The sequence below is a fragment of the Alosa pseudoharengus genome, unplaced genomic scaffold (assembly GCF_046254945.1).
Source record: "Alosa pseudoharengus isolate Yale_2024_CS ecotype anadromous, Long Island Sound unplaced genomic scaffold, YU_APseudo_1.1 YU_APseudo_1.1_scf_3, whole genome shotgun sequence".
Taxonomy (NCBI): Eukaryota; Metazoa; Chordata; class Actinopteri; order Clupeiformes; family Clupeidae; genus Alosa; species Alosa pseudoharengus.
This window is the reverse complement of record NW_027468718.1, coordinates 27,373,609-27,396,978: the sequence shown is the minus strand read 5'-3', so window position 1 is coordinate 27,396,978 and position 23,370 is coordinate 27,373,609. Positions and strand designations below refer to the sequence as shown.

The window sequence follows — 23,370 nt, the reverse complement described above, 5'->3', positions numbered from 1 at the left end:
GTTGGTCTGGGTCAGTAACTCCAGGAATTTGTCTGAACCCTGTGTGTAAACTGATGTGTAAATACATTGCAGTTTTGTAGAGGGTGCAAAAATGTCATGCTGTGCTTTCTGTTAACTACAGTTTTGACCAATCCAACCTATGCATTGGAACTAGCACACCTCAACAGACAGTATACATATAGATAGTATACACTCCTGACCAGGATTTTTACTTCTAAGTAATTTGTTTTTTTATGTTTGACTGGTACCATGTGTGAGAAGGAAGTGTGAGACTATGTAATCGAGATGATGCAACAAGAACACCATTTCAGACCACTGACAGACCCTACACAAATGTATTTCATGTTCTTTATTTTTAAAAAGTTAATTGATATCAGGGGTGGGGGATTTCTGAATCTTGAGACTGGCACATTGATGAACATGTGACTGTCATAAAGGCATTTCCACTGTGGTCAATTACAAAGATCAGTAATAAAAGCCAGGAAACAAACCTGGGCATAATTTGGCCACAATAACAGCAACAACCATAATAAATGCACCAGTGGGTGATAAAAAATCTGGGTCTTCCAAATAAAGTATGGCAAGGTGTTAAACAATTTAGCTTGTATTTCTCCAAAACGAATAGAATGGTAGAAATGTTCCAATAAAATAAATAGAGGTCCATGTTAAAAAGTGTCAATTTGTCACCATATTTAAAAAGATAGTAAGCTGTGTTAGTGATTTCCACTATATTAAGTATAAACGTTTATTAGTTAGAGAGAAAAAAAAGAAAAAGAAAAAAAAAAAAAACATTGACCAATGTTACAAAGCCCTTAATTTACATCTAGGACATTACAGTTTTGAGAATACAGGAGGTAGATATAAAAAAAAAAAAAAACTAAGGAAAACTAGAAATACACGCACTTATGCAACAAAACATTCTACAGCTTCTGATGCTACTTTATTTTAAAATATTTCAAGGCTTGTAGTTCAGTCTGCTTCCTCCTCTTCAGACTCGGTTTCTGTAAAATAGACACCCTGATTAGTACCATCATAATAGTGGTTAAGACCCAAATAAAAATGGCCTTTAAAACAAAAAACTTCACATGTGCATAGCTCACCTTCTTCTGCATTTTTCAGCCACTCCACAAATTTCTTCATCTGCTCGAGGAAAACGCTTTTCCCTTTGGCAACATGAGCCTCGCTGTACCATTTCAGAATGGCCTCCTCGCTCAACACATCCGCTGTGAAATGGCAAATCAACACATTTAGTACCAATACACATGTCTATGTAAAAAAATGCACTATCTGCACTTCTGGGAATGAACCTACCTTTGTAAAGCAGCACCACAATCTTCTGGAAGGCCTTCATGAAATGGATATTGTCATAGCAGTACTCCTGAATCTTATGCAGAAGGGTTAGCTCGGATAGGCCCTGGGAGGTGAAGGCTTTCAGCAGTGGACTGTATTGCTACGGATTCAAGAGGTAAAGAAACACTTAAGAGGAAATGCCTGACAAAATGGGAGATGAACAGTGTTCTAACTTGATTAAAACACTTCTGCTGAAGTGTATGGGAGAGAAGGAAAAGAAAAACGACAAGCAGAAATGTGTACGGTGTGTGTGTGCACACGCGTGACTAATACAGTGCAAAGGCAATATTACAGAATACCCAGCATGTGTGCTCTATCTGCTCCTAGATGGCGAGTGGAGCATGCTGTGGCTCACCTCACAAAGCTTTCAGTGGGCCATCTGAGATTCTCTTTTTGGTGTTCGGGCTAAGCGTAGATATCAGAATTTTTTTCTCCCACAGCAAACACTTTCCTCAACTCCTTGTGCAGCATATGAAAAAGTAATTTGAATTTGTTGCACATTTCTGCCAAAAAAGCAGTGTGTGTACCTCCCATCTTTAATATGCATTTCCTTGCATTTACTGACAAGCTTCCTTTGTTCAAACTACCAACATTCAGATTGAATCTACAAGAACAGAAATACTAGGAATAGTATCTGTGCCTGTAGACCAGACCACATCTCAAAACAGCCTTGTTCAAATTACAAGACTGAAAGCTTTGTGATGGAGGACAGGAGCCCATCATTAGTGCAAGTGGACTTTACCAGAAACAATCTGGCCATTACAATTACAACCTGCACAAGTCATGAAAACATGACAAATGTGCAAATTATCAGTCAGGTGGTGTTTGGCAGTGGCGCACGTGTACATAATCTATTTGAGATAAATAAATTATAAACGCTGATTTTATTAGGGAGTTGGGGGGTGGGGGATCAACACATCCTACGCTAGATCTGATGAAGTGAAAGATGGCATCTGGATTATGCCGTGTGCAATTTTCACCTTCAAGTGTTTGATGGCTTGTTCAGTGACCAGCTCCTCTTTCTTGTTCCACTCAACACAGCTCATCACACAGGTCCAGATGATGCTGATCATGCTCTGCTCAGTTATGCTGGTCTTCTTTATCTCCTCCCGAATATAAGCAATGATCTAAGGGGAGGGAAGGAAAAAAAAAAAAAAGTTGTCTATTTCTTCAGTGAGCTATACAAGGCCTTTTCAACCATGACAAGTCCAACAATCCAAAATATTTACCACAACACACTTTATATTCAACTTTTCAATAACAAACTTGTGGCAACATACTCAAAAAAAAAAAAAAAAACAAGAATCCACACCCAGCATCAACTAACATACTCAGTCATTGTTTCAGCAGGCAATAGGGCTTGCTGCTACATGCTCACCTCTCTGATTGGCTCTCCACGAGACATCTGCTCCTGAAGCTCCTTCTGCAGTTCCTTGCGGGCACCAATGCTCTGCTGGTTGCGAGCGAAGTCAGACAGCTCCGTCAGCCCGGCATCGTTGAAATACTTTGAGAAGTGTTCACAGCTCCGCTTGTTGGCTGGGAACAACTCCTGAGACAGAAAATGCACGTGTGAGACATGGAAGCCCCAAGCCAGACTTGTCACCTCAACGCTCCTGGCTGATAAACTGACCATTGCCCCAACACAAGGCCAGCAGTAGGAATTTATCAGCAGTAACGGCACAGTTGACACTCACCATCAGCCGATTGTCCATGCCAACCTTCCTCAGACTGCCAGCCACAACGTTGATGTCCCTCTCATTAATCCATGCTTTAAACAGTTTGACCGCGAATGCCGCAGACACACCTGAAAAAAAGGCATGGCCCCAACAACAGGAATTAGAGCAAAGGAAAACCAGTTACATGCATTCAATTACAGCATTAGCAACACACAATCCATAACTGACGGTAACGACCTGTGGAACATAACGGATTCTAATCAGATACATCCAGTCTAAAGCCAGATCTGTCGATCCAGGATGCACACTAGCTCAAGTTGGCTGTACATCAAGTCTTGCACTCAGGATAATCCAACATGCAAGTTTTGACAGGAGTGACTATGTATTCAAGGCCAGATCTACCAAGGCTTTCAACAGCACTGAATGAAAACCACAACATAAGAAAACCTTACCCTCTTTGACCAGGTTCTCATTGAAGAGGCTGCTTAAAATCAAAGCTGATATGTTCCCATTGGCCAAGAGAATGCCAGTCAGCATTGCAAGCTTGTTGCGCTCAGACTCTGTGAACCCTTTTAAAAACAGCAGCAACTGCAAAGACATAACAAAGCCCATTAAAAAGTGATCTCTTGTTCACAACCTAGAAGGCATCACGTGTCACTTCACATGTATAGTGAAATTCACGCTACCTTCTTCATCTCCTCTTCGAACCCTTTCTCCAGGTACTTGTAACGCCGGATCAGCTTGTTAAAAACCTGAAACAAACAAAAATGTGGACCATTATGAAAATCAGCTATGCTACTAACATCCACTAAAAGACTTCAAGAGACTACTTTAGTTGAGCCAAATGGACCATCCAAGGCAGAGGTTGGGGAATAAGACTCGCCAACTTATGCTTGCTAATTATGTAAAATATTGCACACATTATTATAGGCCATTACAAGGAGAGTTTATGCACGTATGCCCATGTGTTTTATACATACAGAGGGTTTCATAGCTGAGCACAAAAGTTATGACATTCACAGATTGAGAAAGGTGATTTTGTTCTGTTGCTCAACAAAGGGAAAAAAGTGTGCTGCCAAAGTTGTTGGAACCCTCAGATTGGTCGTTAGACTTGATTGCTTTATTGCTAGAGCATGCAGGTGAAAGTGAAAAAGTGGCGATCTAGCATAAAAGTTGACTGATCTCAGCTTCACAATATGATATCAAAACAGAATTTTCTTACTAAACACCATAAGTTAAAAAAAAAAAAAAAAAAAGGTGTAGACCTCAGACTACCTATGTTGTTTCAAATAAGAAGCTGCATCACTAAGGCATTTAAACATACCCCTCTGGCATATTTCATGTGCCTGTACAAATACACACTGGGGTCCTCAAATCTATGGCACACCGAGAACCACTGCTCTAAATATCTAAGTATCCAACAAACTCAAAATTCAGGTTAGGATATAATCTCTTTACGAAGAGGTCCTGAGTTGCATTTCACTTTAACTGTTCAAATCAAATTGGGTTTTGCATACCACTTCACAAGAGCAGCATTGTGACTGACTTAATCCTACCAAAAAGTTCTAGATCACAGCCTACGTCAATATGAAATGTACTTGTCATTTTGGTGGAAGAGGTTAATGTATGGAGGAATTAGTCATTGTGAGGTTTATATTTTTTATTTTCAACAAGCAACTAAAAATGAATGAAAATGTGTCAAATGAAGTACAGATAAGTACACCTGTTTCCAGGAAAGGGTAAAAAAAAAAAGTTAATTCACATACCTGGGCATAGGCTTGCATGGTCTCCAGGTCTTCTTGTGCAGTAAAGACACAAAATTCCGTACGAGTCATGTCATCGGACAAGGTTCCTCCTGGGGCTAGAAAGGAGAAACATACGATTATAAAAAGTGACGATTTCACAAAATTTTGTTAACTAACAATCAGCAAAAACACATATGCTATAGAAAATGGACTCACCCAGCATTCCGCCAGCCACCAGGATGTCAAAGAGTGTCTCAGCATAACGACGGTAGTCGAGCTTGGCACCAGAGGCATCAAGGAATTTTGCAACAGCTTCCAAATCAGTGCCAGATTGATTTAGGCCTTGTACAATGCTTTCCTGAAACTGGGTAGGGTCAAATCTCTCCTTTTCATCTGAAACATGAAATAAAACACTTTAGGTAGGATCACTTGCAATGTGTTTAGATTCACCCACATCTCTTGATTTAAAGTCACATACCTCTTTTCCTAGTTTTAAAACGCTGGCCGGTAAGCGTTGGCTTCTGCTGCTTTTGATTATTCATAAAAGACGCCCTGTGAGGTCAAACAAAAGAAAGAAATGGAGGAAAAACTTGAGGTTACGCTTTGTTTTAAACAAGTGTATTAAAAACTGTGACGCAACTCGGCCACCTCTATGACATAGCCATGGTGTAGCAACCTTGACATAATTATCAAATATTTCAAAGTGCGCGAGCAAAAGCCTTGTAGGAAACATTTATCTCCAGAGAAAACAGGGTATTCAAACGACTATGCCACACATCCGGTAGTTGATGTCCATGTTTGGTAGGCAATTTTTGCCACGCTAACCTAGCGACAGGAAAGAGTAATCCATCCTAGCCAAGAGTTTAAAAAGTAACAAAGACCGATCTGCGGCTACCTAGCCTGTCTGACATTTCGCTGCAAACGCTAAAGCCTTTGGATAGAGGATAGAAATGTCAGGACTTTATTGACTGCCTGGCTGGTTAGACACGAAGTTAAACTCTTAATTAACTTAACTTTCCGTCTATTCTGTATAGCATTATTGCTAAGGTTCACGTCCCTGGCTCGCAAACGGAGTTAACGTAACATGTTAGCCATGTTACAATGTTCAGTTACAATGTTACAGCTTACGTTGAAAGTTATAATGTAAACTAACCGCATGCAATTCCTTCAGTTCAGCATGTAAGAAACAAAAGGACCCGAGATTAGACAAATTGCCACAAATTGACTTTAAATTTCATGATGCAAGCAAACTTGGGCCTGCTTTGATCGTTAACCTAGCACGCTAGCTTAAGGCGTCTATCAGTGGTTAGACTTAACGTTACATGTGGCGATGTCGGCCATAATGTTTCTAGTGCAGGTTTCAAATACACGACCTCCTTACAAAAAGACAGTGAAAGAGTTACGGAGAAACCATTAGTCCGTCTACTGCTGTCGGTCTTACGCTGATTTAACTACAATACTACCAGAGGCTAACGTTGCTCCACTAGCGAGACGTAGGTGATCAAGTATTGTAGCGGCTAAAGCTACTAAGCTAGCCGCACGTTGTCCAACTGCGACACGTTAAAGTTAGCTGCAAGCTATGCCAATTTTCATAATAATGCTACCAAATTGTTTGCCTCTCTCGTGTCATTGACTGGTAGTGACAACAATATTGACAAATAACACACACAAGACTTACCGAATTGAAATTGCAGATCAAAAACCGTTGTGAACCACGAAAGATTAAAGCAGCAAACTGAATCACTTCCTTGTCCTATCGCCCAAATATAAAGCAGACACAACCAGTTGTATGCAGCGCCACCAGGCTCTTAAAGTTCGGGTCATTACATTTTTAGAGGTGGATTGAAGAAAATACATAAAATACTACATGGGGAAAATGCTATTTTAAGTTGCATTTCGACTTATTACAAATATACAACAATAACTCACTATGTTGCTGTGATTTCATACAAAATTAAAATGAAATATCTTGAAAAATACATTGAATTTAATCAATGGACTCCCCATTAAGTAGTTGCTATAGTCCCAACTGCCACTGACGTCAACACGTTATAAACGTCAGATCGACTGTTCTCATTATCTGACTTTACTGTCTATGGACTGTTCTAGTATCACAGAAACTAGGCCTTGTTTTTTTTTCTTTTTTAAGTTTTCCTCAATACGCTTAATTATTAGTACTTAAGTGAATTATATGAAATTACATACTAAAAGCCATGGAAGATGAAGGTGGTGGTGGGGATGACAACATTATTCGTGGCAGTAGGCCTATGGTTATGGTTATGGGATTTGGCAGACACTTTTGTCCAAATAAACAATACAATAGCTAAATTAACAGCAGACAGTTTTACACGAGAAAGACTAGATATTAAGGAAAATAGCAATAATAAACAATAATGTCAATGCAATCAATAACTTAATGAAAATAAACAAATACTACAAACCATAACTCATAAGACACGCTAATTAACTAAGTGCATGCTGAACAGATATGCATTTAGACCCCTCTTGAAAGAAACAAAACGATCAAAGGAACGGAGAGCCCTGGGCAACTCATTCCACCAACAAGAAACCACTAAGGGAAAAGTCTTGAATTTGACCTAGCGTTTATGGCTAGTGACACAACAGACTCTCATCAGAAGACTTGGGCGGTTGGGGAGGTACAGCAGGGAGCAGATCCAGTGTCCTATAAGACTGGGTCGCGACCCACAGGTGGGTCGCAGGAGATTTTATTTGGGTCGCCAGCGCAATTTATGTTGTCTAATAAATTAAATATTGGTGGTTGCATGCAGGTTGCATGTTAGATCTGAAGTGAAATGGGTCGCGATGGTCTGTCATTTTTAAAAAGTGGGTCCCCAGAAAAAAAGGTTGGGAAACACTGTCCTATAGGACAAGGTGAGATATTTATATGTAATTTGGCCACTATAGGGAGCCAATAGAAAGTAACTAGGAGAGGAGTTCCATGTGTCCTCTTTGGTTGATTGAAGACCAGGCGTGCTGCAGAATTCTGACTCAGTTGTAGGCCTAATCTTACTACACCAGCAGGCCATGCAGGCAGGCCAGCTAACAGTAAATTACAATAGTCTAGTTTGGAGATAATGGCCTGTACGAGAAGTTGTGTGGAATCTTGTGTCAGATAAGGTCTGATCTTCCTAATGTTGTAAAGGACAAACCGACATAATTTTACAATTGCAGCTACATGCTCAGAAAAGTTAAATTGTTATCAGTTCTGACGTCCAAGTTTCATGCCGATGTAGTTGGGGTCAATAAAAATGAGTCGAGCTGGATGCTAAACTGTTGGGGGAATAGCGGTTTTAGCTGGAAACACCAAATGCTCTGTAAGGCATGCAGAAATCCGATGGGAAACGGTAGTCCTCAGGTGGGAAAGACAGGTACAATTGAGTATCGTTTGCATAGCAGTGATAGTAAAATCCATGGGAGCGAATGGTCTCACCCAAGGAAGTGGTGTAAATAGAGAAAAGTAGGGGCCCTAATACTGATCCCTGAGGCACACCTGTGGTGACGTCATGAGACTTTGATACCTGTCCCTGCCAAGACACACTGAAAGAACGCTCTTTAGGGTAGGATTCAAACCAGTCAAGAGCTTTCCCAAAAATTCCCAGTTGAGCCAGTGTAGGAAGAAGAATGTCATGGTTTACAGTATCAAAGGCTTCAGATAAGTCTAGTAGAATCAATACTGATAACTGAGTAGAGGACTGAATGCAGTCAGACAGAAGAGCAGTTTCAGTAGAATGACCACTCTTGAAACCAGACTGCATAGGGTCTAGTAGTTACAGCCGTGACCCATTTCTGTAACCTACACTATAGCAATACGTCATATATCTGACTGTTCGAGTATCACAGAAAGAGGGAAAAAACTAGGCCTTGTTTTTTTTTCTCAATACGCTTACGCGTATTAGTACACAAGCGAATGATATGAAATTACACACTAAAAGCCATGGATAATGAAGATGAGGATGATAATGATGATGATGATGATTATTATTCATGCCACTAGTCACAGCCGTGACCTATTTCTGTAACCTATAGCAATACATACAGGGCAAAGGTCAAGGAAAAGCCAAGTCATATTCCTCATTCACAACCTTTCCTTTTGTGCCACCTTAGTTGCAGTTATTTATTGTTATGAAGTTATTTCTCTGGAGTCCTTGTGGAGACTTTACTTTCCCTTACACATGACAATGGGCCTTTTGTAATCAATTCCCTTGCGCCCTCATTTGCAGCTCCCCATTATATTTTATTTGTAGTTCATGTCAGGTCCATGAGCTGTTATCCATTGGTCCTGATGTTATTGTAGGGTACTCATAATTTGTTCCAGGGTTTTGCCCTTTAATCCATCTCCCTTATTCTTATTTGGGTGTCCGCTCCCGTGTGAGTAACTGACTAAACTTTATAGCTGCCTTGTGAGGGTGATTTTTACTTTCCAGGGGTAAAAAGATATAGCCTAGTCGATGCATAGTTTTCCTCTTACAACCACATTGTCCTTTTGTGCATTTGGAATATATGGGCACTGTGTCCTTGATCATGTTTTGTTTCAATTGATATGCACAAGGCTTTGCACCTATCAACATTTGATTGATTGTTTGAACATTCAATATGCTTGAATATTTTTTGTGATATCTGATTGTGCATTGACATACCTATCCATGCTCTCTCCCTCTCATACAATTTGACCAATGAAAACTCTCAGAACTAATCATGAAACAATTGTTACATTTTTAAATATTTAATTAATACATTCTGAATATGTTGTGACTCGGTAATATTGCGGATGAAATGGTTAATGGTAACATTCTAGAAAAAAAAGATAATGTTGCCTAACTTGTGTAGGCCTAGTTCTAGGCAAATCAATGACAGGTATATGATGTAATGGCATGAGTCACAACCAAATGTTTGTTTTTGTTTAAGTCATGCTCTCACATTTTTAATTTCCTGTTAACAATAAATCAATCTGTTTGTTTGTATTTGAATCTGTTATTGTTTAGGCTAAGCCCAACCTCTTTCTATACATATCACCCAACGAGTTCTCACGGCGTAAATGGAGTGTGGATTCTTCAGTGTCACATCTCCAAATAAATGCCTGTTGAATGAACGTATCCTGTTATGTTGTTGTGGTAAAAGCTATTGTATTACATTACCCATTAAGAGATCAAACCTCATAGATAACTGAAATCTTTTGAGCAGAATGGATTCAAGCTTCTCTTCAGCTTGTTTAGTGGTGCATTTACATAGTGACGTGAAACGTTACTTCACACCCAACGATGAGCTGTTCCCGCTTGTCAAGATTGCGTAGGTGGTTCAGGTTTTGCCTACAGCATGAGGGTTACATAATTGTCTTAAGTTAAAAAAGCAAAACAAAGTTGTTATAGAATATATTCAGAAATGCTTTTCTGCAGTGCCAGGATTGAACACCTATATTAAGGTAGGGTGGAAAAGTGACATTTTTAAAGACATTTTTATGAAAGTTATTTTGCAAAAATCTAGTTTGGGATCCTCATGGGTATGAGGAAAACAACCTTTTTGTAAGCAGTTCACAATCATGTGTGTGACACCGGACTTCCATTTGGCCTGCTTCCACAAAGAAAATGTGTCTTGAGAGAAGCATTCTAGACCATCATACTCATGGCAACTCAATACAGACTGACATACTCATGGCAATAGTCATGTCTCCTGTACTTAGCCATGATTAAGAGTGTCTTCATGTCATAGCACATGAGTCAAGTCACGAATTATGAGTAAAATCATGAGTCCCTGAATTGACTTCTTGACTGGATTTTCATGCTACACTAAATCGGTTTGGGAGAAAAACATTTGCTCTTTGGTTCTTTTTTTCCCTCAGCTATCTGGCACTTCAGCTTAGTGCTGTTCTACAAAATGCGGTTTTATGGCAGCTTGATGTCTATGATTATGGTTGTTTCTATTTGCCTGGTAAAAAGTAAAAACATAGTTTTTATAGTCTATATAATTTGTTATGATATCATTTATAAACAATATCATTGTTATCATCACTAAAACAATGTCATTTATAAACAGACAATTTGATATGAAGTACATTTTGTAATGATACTTCATAAAGCAGACCACAAAAAAACTATGAACCATGTGAAACAAGAATTGGAATTGCCTAAGCTGTGTATTATGAGGGGTCCGTCAAATGTAATACTTGGAGCTTATATTTTGAACTTGTGAATTTTTAAAGATGGTTAACATTTCATAATATACTATTTGTAATATGTGGCTGTTCACTAATTTGGCCTCTTAGTGAGAAATAGTAGAGGCAAGGGAATAATACACGGTTTTTAGAGGTTGAACAGGTGAAGAGAGGCAAGCATCATCACCAGGTAATGGTTAAGACTGAAACTAGATTTGACTAGTACGAGGGCAAACTGTTCACTCCAGTACAGACTAAAGGCATTAGCAAAGCTGATGTGAAGCAGGGGCTTATTATAATCACAGCTGCACAAATATACTGTATAAATATGCACCCAATCTCCAAAGGTGAGAGGACTGTAAATCATACCTTCCAGGTGATCAAATCTGGTCACTGCACAAGATACTATGAAGCATAAATATCTGAGCAAGGTAATTGTTTTTCATAGGCAATACCACATGTTAAATGCTGCTGTGTCCTGTTTTGGTGTATAAATCATGTTATTAAACTATTACTTTTAATTTAGTAGAGTGCATCATTTGGTAAAATTATTTAATAAAATGAGTGCATAATTAAGTAAAACTAGCACATGATATTTAGTTAAACAAGTGCATAACCAATGAATAACCATTGAACCATCATCATCAAACATGATAATATTTACCAAGAAGACTCTATTAACTAGAGCACTGAGGTAAAATGTAAAAAAAAAAAATATATACATATTTTTATTGAACATTGGGTAGTGTGAAATTGTCTAGTTCTTGCTGGCCTTAGTTCCATTGGTCCGTCAGTCATATCACTTCTCTTCTGGCCTCATCGATCACCTCTGCCAGAAGGCTGGAGTCTGACCACGACATCACAGGGCACTCTTTAAAGCCTGAGGGACAGGAAAATGGACAACAGTTTTACACTGCACTTTACACCAAATCCATTAGCTAACCACAAACACCAACAATGTGCTTTGATTAATGTTCTAGTCTACACTTTATTGTAACATGAATGGTAGTTTTTTCATTGCTGAATAATTGCTTGTCTCTAAATCAAATTCCTCATATTGTAGCTTTACCTTGAAGCAGGCACTGGCGCACTTCCTGGGCCTCATAGCGCAGACCAGTGCTGTTGATGAAGTTCAGAGGCATTGAGGGCTCTGGGAGTGGATGCTTGCTCACTTCCCCATTTACCTCCAGTGTGGTTGGGCACCACATGTGGTCTGGCACCTGGAGAAAGTTGAGAGTCTTCATCTGTGCATTTTCATTTGAAAGGGAGTATACGAGAATAAAATGCACATAGACTTCAGGAATGAACACAATATCTAATTCTCTGACAATACATGCTCTGGTCCACATTATATATGTCAGCATTGTATTTCTAAGCATGTCAGGTATCAGGGATAGCCAGTCCTGTAAATAAAGAGTCAATCAAAGCTAGGACAAGGACCAGATCATACTTTGATGGTACCCTTGGACCCAACTATGACGGCATCATTGGTCAGCATCATTGTAATGGAGCAAGTACACACAGCCATCCTGTTTCCAGAAAACTTCAGAACTATCACCATGGTTCCATCAACTCCTAAAAGAAAATGAGTAATTGAAGAGACAAAGAAATGAATTAGTCATTGAAGAGACAAATGCAGTGCACTCTCAAACTGAAGACAAACGATGATAAGCATATAGTTTTATCTTACCACAATATTTCCATATATTTGAAAGGCAAGTTTAATTTTGATGATCTCATTTCACAGTGCATTAGAGAAAGCTGCAGAAGAACTGCTGAAAAGTCAGTGATGAGCAATTATGTGGAGCTGTTTGATTCCTCAACAGGATAAATTATTGCCATTGCACACCTGCAAATGGTGCTTGCCTTCACCACGCCCTATGGTCCACATCTGCTTGGTATGCAGTACCTGTATCCAGATTGAATCCACTCGCATGCACAGACTCTGGCTTCTCCCCATTGAACACCATGAGGACAAACTGCAGGCAGTAGACCCCCAGATCCAGGACGGCCCCTCCACCCAGGTCTCTCTCTGCCAGGCGAGGGATGTGTGTGAGGGGGGCGCCCAGGTCAGCCCGCACCAGCTGCACCTCCCCCACCTCCCCCTGGGCCAGACGCTGACGAATCTCCACCGACACAGGAAAGAACCGCGTCCACAGGGCCTGTCGAATGGAAAGCTATGTGACAGTCTGTTCTGTTAAGCAGTCCATTTAGACTTGACCCCTTCCTTTAGTATTTGCACAGGGTCTGTAGCAGAGAAAAGCAATAGATTGGCATATGGGATTTTGGCACCAACGTGCATCATATAACTAAAAAATTATGTCAAAAATATACCTAGAGTCCTTCGAGAACAACCGTGACAGGAGCTGGACAAGTAGTCAAACTGAAAGTAATACAGCACAAGCTGCCACAAGCTGCCACAAGGCTGACGTCAATGACTTGTGTAAACATACATGGGCGTAGCCGTGGCCTACTGGTTAGCACTTCGGACCTGTAACCGGAGGGTTGCCGGTTCGAACCCCGACCAGTAGGCACGGCTGAAGTGCCCTTGAGCAAGGCACCTAACCCCTCACTGCTCCCCGAGCGCCGCTGTTGATGCAGCTCACTGCGCCGGGATTAGTTTGTGCTTCACCTCACTGTGTGTACACTGTGTGCGTTTCACTAATTCACAGATTGGGATAAATGCAGAGACCAAATTTCCCTCACGGGATCAAAAGAGTATATATACATACATACATACATACATACATACATGATGAGACTGCAAGTACTCAAAATACCTGAAAAGACCAAAGTCTCACTGGTTTGCAGTCTGGTGCATAAAGGTGAATGACAAAAGTCAAAAGTCTACAAAGAAAAACTAGTTTCTCATAAGATACTATCCAAAGGCCTTGGTGGTGTAATGTGTCAACCACAGGAGAACATGGGAATGTATCTGTTTCACCTCGAGGGAAAGCAAGAACTGCCAGCCAAACAGTGTGGCAACTGTGCCCAGTGTTCCCGACGACAGCAGTTTGTCAAGTACTATGATTTTCAACTGCGAATGAATGTAAACCTCCACCCTTCCTGCAGGCCAAATACCAATGCCTTTCTTAAAAAGCATATACAGAATGTAATAATCTAAAGAGCCTATAAGGCACAAGGAAAACAAAAACTCTACCAGGGAAATATATATAGAGGTGTAGTAGGCTATACCTTACAAAACATCTGTAAGCATGTAAAAGCAATACAAAAAGAATGATTCATAAATTGTAATATGCATTTAATAAAAATAAGTACATATGTCAGTTTTTGTAACTCACTTCCATCATGAAGACTTTGTTCCTCTTGGCTGTGGAAATCAACTCTGACGCCTCTCCTGCGTTCATAGCCAGGGGCTTCTCAATCAGAACGTTCTTGTGGGCGTTCATGAAGAGCCTGCCCGCACTCAAGTGGTGAGGGTGGATAGTGCCCACATAGACTACATCTGCATTAAAAACACCATGCATTAGTGAGCTAAGTGACAAGTGCCACTCTATTAAGATTATGCTTGAAATACATCTTAAGACAGAGCTAATTGCTAGTCCTCTTATTGTTTCAGCTAACTATCCATTTGTCCTTGCCAAGGTTTGCTTTGTATGTTTCTTGCTTCACTCTTTCTCATTCACTCACCAATTTCTGAATCTTTGGCTAGCTCTTCATAACTTCCGTAGGCTCGTGGGATACTATGCTTTGTTGCAAATGCCTGAGCGTGCATCAGGTCTCGAGCAGCTACAGCAACCACCTTGAGGTTCATTATAATACAAAAGTTATTATCAAGCGGTTGTCGGGAGAAGGCCAGTTCTAATTCTACACTGAATGACAATCCTTTTTAAATAAGCCTAACATTTAGCTGTTTTGTCTGGTTGGCAAAGACTACCAGACTACCAAATCGCTTGCAGCGGTGCATGAAAAAAATCGCACCCTCATAATCGTGACATTTTATTCTTTGCGAAACATTGCGAGTAGGCTAGGCTAAGCGCTGTTTCCACGTTACAGTGTTAAAAATGGAACTACCTGATGTTCCTTGGAAGGCAAGGTCTTTAATGCCACTGTGAAGTCATGACTAATCTTCCCAGCGCTGCAGATGCCCCAACGGGTGGCCATCTCCAACTGGACGAAAATGCACGTGTGGTGTTGTCTCTCTGGATGTTGTGTAAGTTGGTAGAGCCAGAGCCAACACGACATGCACAAACTACACTACTTCATGCAATCGCCGCTGGGTGGGGACAAATACACGCGAGACAAAATGCATAGATGCAATATTTCATCTACAGATGGCGCTATAGCACGCTCATGTAATTAATCATGCTTAATATTTGAAGACCAATAGTAAAGTAACCAACCGTTAATTATTGGCTTGTACACAAGTCACTTATGCAAAATTCTGATGCTCAGGTAGGCTACTTTTAGTAACGTCTTAATAATAAACTTAACTACTAGAACCAAGATCAAATGTGGGGTAGGCTACTTCTACAAACAAGGGCTTTCATTTGCTCAAGAGTGCAGGTAGCCATACATCTGCTTTCATAACCTTCCTTCAAAAAGGGTTGCAAAATAGCTTAACTGAACAAATTCAAGGACAGGACACAAAAATGTATATTTCTATCAAATAGAAACTTGTAATCAAAACACAGGATTATCAGAAGGGTGGATTATTTTATTAATAAAATGTTGGGATTATTTATCTGATGTGGTTGCCACATGGAGTTTACAGTGGAAGACTTCTTTGGTTATGGTTCGCTATTCTATCAAGAAAACCATCATCAGCCTCAATGTATAGAAACAGCCTTTGTTGACAAAATGTGCAAATTACAGGCCAAATGTGTAGCCTTGCCTTTGTCAAGAGACCACCACACTTCTTTTTTTTTAAGAAAGTGAGTAAATATAAAGAGAAACCTGTTGTTTCAGTCAGAATCACAATTTCCTTCAGGGTGTTTTAGTCCACTCATATGTTTAAATGGCCAGGGCCAATCCCGCCTCTCCCTCGCCACTCCCCTGTAGGCAGTCGCTCAGTGGGAGCTTAGGACCCACCCTGCTTTCCCAGCCTGCAGGATGGTGGGAACTAGGCACAGGCTGGGCTGTAATTGGGTGCTATTTTTAACTTGACGCACACAATCTGTCAAGGGCTGCTCCCCGGGGGCCTGCCGCCAACAGCCTCCTCTAGCCGCGGAATTTAACCCCGGACAACTCTCCAGATGTGATAGAAAACATCTGGATGAGGCTGCCACAGGCCCTGCTCCTTCACCATCTTCCTCCATCTTTGAATTAGTGTCGAGAATGACCAATTCAAACTTCAAGGAAATGGGCAGAAGCACTGTCTGTTGCCAGAACATCAGACAACCATACTATCCATTCATGCTATCCATTACTGTATGATATTTTTTGCTACACATACAGCCATACCTCACAATCTGCACATCAAACAGTCCATCTTAAAGTAGTGTAAGTACACAAAGTGAAGGACACTTTGTGTACTTACACTACTTTAAGATGGAATAAAAACACAGTAGACAAAAGCTTTTGTATTTATTGCTTTAATTTAAAAAAAAGATTAATTGAAATTTGTTACACTTAGTACTATAGAAACATGTTCTCCTTGTCCTTGAGTACAGGTTACATTAGGCACAAAACAAGAATGCATACATCATTTCTTTTTAATCTCTCCTTTACCTCAAACTACCAACACAGAAGAGAGCGAGAGAGAGAAAGAGAGAGAGAGAGGGAGAGGATTAACTGTAGCATACTGCATAAGATCGAAACTGTACAGAATCAAAAAGGAAATGGCTTCCTACTAGCTCAACTTGACCAGTTGTGTTTGAGAAAAGAGAGAGATACCACTGTTCATGAATCTTTCTGATCAGAACTGGATTTTTAGTGGAAAAAAATAAGCATACAAATTCTTAAAATGGTGAAACACCAGCAAAAGCACAAGAACGTAATTAGAGCTGAATTATATGAAATTCAGCACAATGTCACCGTTTTACTTTGAAATCAATAGTACAAAAGACATCTAACATTGTATTAAACGTACTTCAATATAAAGCACTCATTTTGTTTTTTGAACATGCTGTGTGAATGTGTTTGTGTATCGTTGATTTGTAAAAACGCAGAGCGACATGTAAATGGAAAGATGTAGTGATGGTATTCTATGTAGTTTTAATCTCTGAATAAGTGGATAGCTGGCTGTTCTCTAAATCTGTTTGGTTCTGCCCCAAGAAAAACACTGCATTTATTATTAGCCTCAATGGGCCGGCTAAAAATAAAACAGTCCACATTCCAATGGCAAAAAGGACATATAGATTTACTGTTTCTGCAGCACAGCAATATGATAAGTTTAGGATTCTATAATTAACCCTCAATACACTTCATTCACACACAAGCTCTATGGGTTGCATATTTACAGCTGGCTTGTATGACACAGGGAAAGTTTTTGCTCTAAGGTGCAGCCTCCCTTAGCAGACATCTGGGAGACAGCAGTGATGGGGAAATAGTTTGTTGAACAATCTCTGCTGAATGTTGTCCCCCTTACAATGTTTTTCTTCTCTCTGGAGCTGACCAGTAAGCAAGAGCTTCCAAGCGAAGCACTATGTCCTGACAATAAGAATATTTCCCTTTCCCACAGGGGGCTTTATGAAAATAAGCACCCTGGCAGAGAAAAGGTTGCTGCAACTACTGTTTTTCACAGCAGCTGGGGAAACCATCATTGAGAACATGGGAAGTGTAAGGGCTCTCTGGACTTCCCGCTTCCTTTCATATTTCTGCCGCTTCCCTACTTGTCGGATTTACATATGGGTAGAATGTGCAGATTCCACAGAAAAAAAAAGATTAGAATCAAGTTGTGTGTGCATTGGGGGTTTGTACAAACAATGTGCAATGGGACTTTCTGTGAGAAGAAAAAAAAAACATCTACATTAAATTTTAGATCACACACTTAGTGTGCTGTCAAAAAACCCTTGCCTGCCAAATCCTGTAATAAACTGTTGGCAATGAAATGTGCTTGTGGGGGGGTTTTGGCTTCTCTGTACGTATCAAGGCTGACTTCACACTGTTGTGAGACACATGACAACCCCCCTGTGCTGAGGGAAGAGCAAAATGGCACAATGTTATTTACAAAAAAAAGTTGTGGTTCTTGAAAATATAACTATACGGAACGACTTCCTTTTGCTGAACTTTAATCAGTATGCTAAGAGGGCATCACCAAACCAACCACCCAACCAACTAACAACCAACAATAATTAAAAATAAAACATCTGATTCCCACGCTTTGTGTCTATACCTTGCCAAAGTGCAATTGTTCCATTTGCAACCTTTCTATCAGTGCTCATTGACCTGGTCTGTCAGCCTTGCCTGCCAAACTGATGCCCAGCCACCAGCGTGCACAGTCTGTCGTAGCTTAGCTGGATGAGTTTAGCTTGGCGTGACTGGACACAGCCCCATCATGTCTGGTATAATCTGCTGTTGCTTCTGAGGCCATCTGATGTGCATATTCATAATCACAGGCATTATCTTTGCTGTTTAACAGAGAATGTTATGTGCTATGACAAAGCAAGGGCACTTTTTTTGGGTCGACCCCCTTACCCGATTAAAAAATAGCACAGGTAAAACAAAAACCTATTTTCTTTTTAGGTTCATGTCCACTGTACTTCCAAATGGCATACAATTTCCTCTTATCCTTGGTATTGCAGAGAAAAATACAGTGAGCCACACACTCTGAACTGGAGATACAACATAAGCACAAAAAAATATTATAATTGCACAACTAGTGGGTGGGGCTTTGTAGGGTTGGATGGTAAATTGTCCAACAATGGGAACCCCCTTGGGGAAGAGTCATTTCTAGGGCGATGGTACACAAACTTCTAAGAGACGGTTGTTTTTGCGCTTGCAGGCTGCACTGCTGCCATTTTTTGGGCCAGCCTGGATGAACTTCACACACACCTTATCCTGCTTGAACTGCACCAGGAACCTGGAAGAGAGAGGAACAGGTGTCAGGTGTGCTCTCACACAGAGAAAGGTATGGACGTGCACTCAGGAGCGTGTCACTCACTCGTCTGAGATGTCGATGTTGAACTGATCACGGTTGACTCCCGTGCGGTGGAGTTTGGTGATGATCTCAATCAGATGATCACTGCTCAGCAAAAAATCCCCCTTGGCTGCAGCGGCAGTGCCCTGTGGAATGAGGGGAATATTACTAACAAGCCTGGTGAGAAATCAAACAAATCCCCAAAAGTCTTGATATGCATATTTAACTGTTGCATCTAAGAGAGGCATTTCACTCTGTAGCAGACCTGGTCCACACCCAGACTTGATACGACCGGATCAGCTTCTACTAGGAGTGCCCTCTACACCTCCATTGCAGCAGGACAGTTTGCTCACCTCTTTGAGTTTGAGTGCAAAGAAGCCATCGGTCTGTGTGCTGACTGACACACTGCAGACATCGGGCAGTGGAACACTGGACTTAACCTGACCGGTCTTCTGGTCGGCCAGGACAAAACTGTTCTTTGTCAGCACAAAGATCCTGGGTGCTCCCTGAGGTGTGAACATAACATATGCTATTTAACTATTTGTTAATAAGTATAGAAACACTACATGATTTTCACAAAACTGCTAGTTACCATTAACTGATTTTTAACTTACCTTGCCATTGGCCCTGTTAATCTTGTTGACAACATCAGCAAGAAGAATTTTCTCCTCAACAACACTGTTCAGTTTCTGGTACTTGGGGTTCTTGTTGATCTCCAGGTAGTCACCTTTGAAAGGCTGACTCACACTTGAGAGGAGGAAACATCAAAGAGACAATTTTGAAACAATAGCCCTGTCCCCACAGGTCTGATAAGATACATAATTATTACACAGCATTGCCCCTTGGAATTGAGCTTATCAATTATATTAGCATTAATGGACACAGGTTCTCACCTGCTTGGGTAAAGGGCCTTCTTGTCTTTGAAGATCTCACTGGCCTCAAGTTTTTCCTCATAGATGGCTTTCTTCTCTGCTGTGAACTGGCCCCTGTATTTTTTGCACTGAATAAAACACAACGTGAAATGTTAAACAGAATGACTAAATATTCAGATCAAAACGGCAAGGCAATTTTGCACCACAAGCAACTGTAAGTATAAACATGACGGTGGGACTGACCCTCCACAGGTGGAAAATCCTCCTGAGCTCCGTGTGAGCTCCTTCCAGGAACTGGTAGGGTCTGACAGGCCATGTTTTGTCAATGGGTGACATGGAAGGCATGGTGTTCTTAAGCCCCAGGAAGTACTTCTGCATCTGAAAGACACATAAAAAAGTATGATGACTTCACTCTCTCTGACACATTACTGACATTAACTATAGGCTGCAGGGATGCAGTTAGCAGAACAATTATAAATCTAATTACATTTCCAATTGTTCATAAAGTTAAAAAGTTAAATGCTATTGTCTTTTGTGAAAGTCTTTTGTGAAAGAAATAAGATTGGAAACATTTGTATAGAATTGACAAAGTCTGTAATGGTGGATGCCTTATGTTATGCCGGAAGATAACATTACTTTGGCAGCATTATACAGTAATATATATTGACTGCTTAATTTCTGTTTTTGTATAATTCCCTTTAATGCAAAACCACAACCTTGATGAGCCACTTACAATCCTCTGGACGGTGAATTCATAGATCTTTCTGCCAGCGTTGGCCCGGAAGAACTTCCTGTACTCCCGACGAACCTGGAAGTGGAGGAGAGGGTGTTAGCAAAGATTGTAGACAGGCCAAGCTCTTTGTTGTTCTTTGTATAGAGTGCATGGAACCCCCGGATGATGACAAGACACTACAAAAGCAGACAAGTTAGTGACAGAGATGCCTAACCTGGAAAAGGGTGAAAAACATGGATAAAAAAGACATTTAGACACTACTGTGAGTATTACAGAGAAAGTGTATGATACTTTGACATTTCAGTGGTCATTAACATGGTCATACAAGTCTTAAACCATTTTCAAAATCCAATCTAAGTATAAACGTCTAACATCAGACAAGTAACTGAATAAGCAAAAAGGCCCTCACATGTGTATTACTAAGAAACCCACGAGAACATACAAAAGAACATCTTACTACAAAACCTAGAGTGCTAAAGACTTATACAACATGCACTAGAAACAACAAACAAGCAGGATGAAGACAGCAGACAGGCACACAGAAATAAAGGAGAGGCAGACAGACAGACAGACATTCAGCCAGCCTTCGTCGTGTCAGTCCGGGTCTTTGCTTTTGACCTTTCCATTGAAAAATGGCAGTCTCTGGGAGCGGCCGGGGGAAAAGCATCTGCCGTTCAATTATCCAGAGTCCGCTTATCTAAAGCCCTGGATTATATGTGGAGATTTGACACTGCTTTATAGAGCATAACGGATAGGCCAGTGCCATGGCCCATCACTTTAAAAAAACAAGGCCTGAGGGTTATAAATACTACTGCGCGCCACTGCCAGGCCCAGTGAGAGAGATGATGGTGGCCTTTGTTGGACGCTGACGCCCCGGTCTTGTCCCTCCCAATGGGCACGCTGCTTTAGTCCCCAGCTGCGACACAGTGAGGCTGACTGACTGACTGCATGCCGGCACTCTCTCCTGGCCCTCCTCTCCCCTCCCACACCACTGGGGCAGTGTTGGGGGATGTGTGGGTGGGTGGGGGAGGCTGGGAGCGGTGGTTGGCAGGTACCTTAAGTCCCAACCAGTAGGCCCAAATGACGGCGACGGCGTGCTTACGCCTGGCCTCCTCCTTCAGTCTCTTCAGCTCTCTGCGCGCCTGTGAGGAAATGCAAGGAGGGGAGGAGGAGAGGAAAAGAAAAAGGAGGAAAAAAAGGAGAGAGAGAGAGAGAGAGAGCAAGGGAGCAGGTGAGTGAGATGAAATCCACCGGGGGGGAGGAGGTGGCGGCGTCACGCAGACCTGCCCTGCAGGAGGGCGGCTGGACATGGCACACTGGTCAGCAGCACCCCTGACTGATTGCACTGGTCCGCTCGGAGAGATGCCATAGTGTGAGAGTGCAGTTCCACGTGCAGAAATCCACTGATTCAGTGCTGGAATATAGGACTTAAATATCCTTTTGAGTTGTACTGAGATGATCTGTTTACTGATATTACATGAAGTGTTGTCATTCTTCTGTTATTCATTTACCACTAGCTCACAGTGTCAAAACATGGAGGAAAAGGGAAATGAGGGGTCACAGTTTAACTCAGGCAGGGGGCTTCTCTGGTAGCTGAAAATCCAGTCATTACACACAGACACTGCAATCCACATCAAACTCTAAAGATTAACTGTGCATGCAAACAAGCAAAAATAATATATATCTCTCCATATATATGTGTGTAATAGCACACACTGCACTGCATTCAATAAGATGCACACAGCACAGCAAGAAAGGAGAAAACCCCAAATGAGTGAGAATCATGCAGGTAGAATTAATGATGGTCCAGGAAATAGACCTCCTTCTTTACAGGGGGAGGGGTGGGGGGTGGATGGGGACAGCTTGGGTTGAGGGGATGAAAAATTGTCCCTGACCAGAAATCTCAACATGGCATTAAGTTATGTAGACATGAAGCTCTATGATGAAGGCCCCGATGTGTGACTTGGAAAGTGGGCCATGCGGCACGGTGGCAGGTAGTGCCAACTGTGTGGCACGGAGTGAGCCAGCCTCCCCCTGGCGCCCGTCTGGATGAGCTTTAATCTCTCTGCCATGGGAGCAAAGAGGCTTATGGGAGTGGATCCTTGCACAACACCCCCACCCTCACCTTTGCTTCTCTGCTCCACATCCAAGTCTAAAGCTGGGGGGGTCAACATCACTTCATTTCATCTTCCTCTAAGGCAGGGGGACTAACTGACCCTTAGCTGAACAGTAGCTTATGTTAAGTATGGCTCTGGCCCTCATGCAAAGGGACTCTGCTCTACACATGCATCATAGACAGGATGGCAATGGGAGTAGGGGAGGGTGTATGCTTCGGTTTATACATCCATGGAATGGTCTGAGGAGGCGGGTGTGATGGGAAGAGAGTATTGAGCATCCCGAGTACCTTTGTCCCTTGCCAGCCAGCCCAAATGATGGACACGGCCTGCTTACTCCGTTTCGCGTGCTTTAAGCGCCGCAGTTCCCGCCGAGCCTGTTTCATTGCATTGTGTCAAAGGTGGTGGTTGGGAATAGTGGGAGGTAAAGAAGCATTAGAAACAAGGAGCAGTTAGAAGAATCATCCATTCAAGAGTGAAAGAAAGAAATTATTCAGAAAAATCACTAGCAGTGGTCAGGCCAATGAAAAGAGCATCAGGAGCAAATCAGCAGTCTTAGAGTGCCAGAGGTCTGTGAAATGTGCCAGTTCCCAGCGTTCCCAACTTTGTGCATTATTGTGACGTGATGTTTGAAAAGATCTTTTCATGTTTAAAAATGTTTGGCAGTAGC

General features: G+C 41.4%; 3 protein-coding genes across 6 annotated transcripts in view; all 3 read right to left on the bottom strand.

Annotated features, from left to right (window-relative positions):
- Positions 1–334: 334 nt before the first annotated feature.
- LOC143100525 (eIF5-mimic protein 2-A-like) lies at positions 335–6,548 on the bottom strand. The gene is made up of 12 exons (XM_076263774.1): positions 6,450–6,548; positions 5,250–5,323; positions 4,988–5,164; positions 4,793–4,887; positions 3,713–3,778; positions 3,479–3,614; positions 3,045–3,154; positions 2,729–2,899; positions 2,331–2,477; positions 1,312–1,450; positions 1,101–1,223; positions 335–1,001 (listed from the first exon to the last, which is right to left on the bottom strand). Exons 2-12 carry the CDS (start codon positions 5,311–5,313, stop codon positions 970–972), a joined length of 1,260 nt encoding a protein of 419 aa, XP_076119889.1. The 5' UTR covers positions 5,314–5,323; positions 6,450–6,548; the 3' UTR covers positions 335–969.
- Positions 6,549–6,663: 115 nt separating this feature from the next.
- On the bottom strand, positions 6,664–15,095 carry LOC143100526 (trans-1,2-dihydrobenzene-1,2-diol dehydrogenase-like). Its single transcript, XM_076263775.1, has 7 exons — positions 14,976–15,095; positions 14,592–14,703; positions 14,243–14,406; positions 12,850–13,102; positions 12,391–12,515; positions 12,010–12,160; positions 6,664–11,820 (listed from the first exon to the last, which is right to left on the bottom strand). Exons 1-7 carry the CDS (start codon positions 15,063–15,065, stop codon positions 11,735–11,737), a joined length of 981 nt encoding a protein of 326 aa, XP_076119890.1. The 5' UTR covers positions 15,066–15,095; the 3' UTR covers positions 6,664–11,734.
- Positions 15,096–16,479: 1,384 nt separating this feature from the next.
- myo1b (myosin IB) overlaps positions 16,480–23,370 on the bottom strand; it is a 59,991-nt gene continuing 53,100 nt past the window's right edge. For 2 of the 4 annotated variants that reach the window (XM_076263768.1, XM_076263770.1), the window contains 8 exons: positions 21,642–21,728; positions 20,587–20,661; positions 20,097–20,231; positions 19,875–19,981; positions 19,596–19,728; positions 19,335–19,487; positions 19,006–19,127; positions 16,480–18,924 (listed from right to left, as the gene is read on the bottom strand). In XM_076263768.1, the coding sequence (XP_076119883.1) occupies positions 18,795–18,924; positions 19,006–19,127; positions 19,335–19,487; positions 19,596–19,728; positions 19,875–19,981; positions 20,097–20,231; positions 20,587–20,661; positions 21,642–21,728 (942 nt within the window). In that variant the 3' untranslated portion in view covers positions 16,480–18,794. Of the gene's footprint in view, positions 18,925–19,005; positions 19,128–19,334; positions 19,488–19,595; positions 19,729–19,874; positions 19,982–20,096; positions 20,232–20,586; positions 20,662–21,641; positions 21,729–22,990; positions 23,078–23,370 lie in introns of all 4 variants that reach the window. The other 2 variants (XM_076263772.1, XM_076263771.1) reach the window with 2 other exon arrangements.

Bases quoted from the DNA above. Each gene is read 5' to 3' on its own strand.
- LOC143100525 (XM_076263774.1), bottom strand. From the start codon at position 5,313: ATGAATAATCAAAAGCAGCAGAAGCCAACGCTTACCGGCCAGCGTTTT. The intron at 3,615-3,712 runs GTAGCGTGAATT...ATGTCTTTGCAG, and splicing joins TCGAAGAGGAGATGAAGAAG to TTGCTGCTGTTTTTAAAAGG. The intron at 2,478-2,728 runs GTGAGCATGTAG...CCCTCCCCTTAG, and splicing joins GTGGAGAGCCAATCAGAGAG to ATCATTGCTTATATTCGGGA.
- LOC143100526 (XM_076263775.1), bottom strand. From the start codon at position 15,065: ATGGCCACCCGTTGGGGCATCTGCAGCGCTGGGAAGATTAGTCATGAC. The intron at 12,516-12,849 runs GTACTGCATACC...ATTTTCTTTTAG, and splicing joins TGGATTCAATCTGGATACAG to GAGTTGATGGAACCATGGTG. The intron at 11,821-12,009 runs GTAAAGCTACAA...CCTGTCCCTCAG, and splicing joins GCGCCAGTGCCTGCTTCAAG to GCTTTAAAGAGTGCCCTGTG.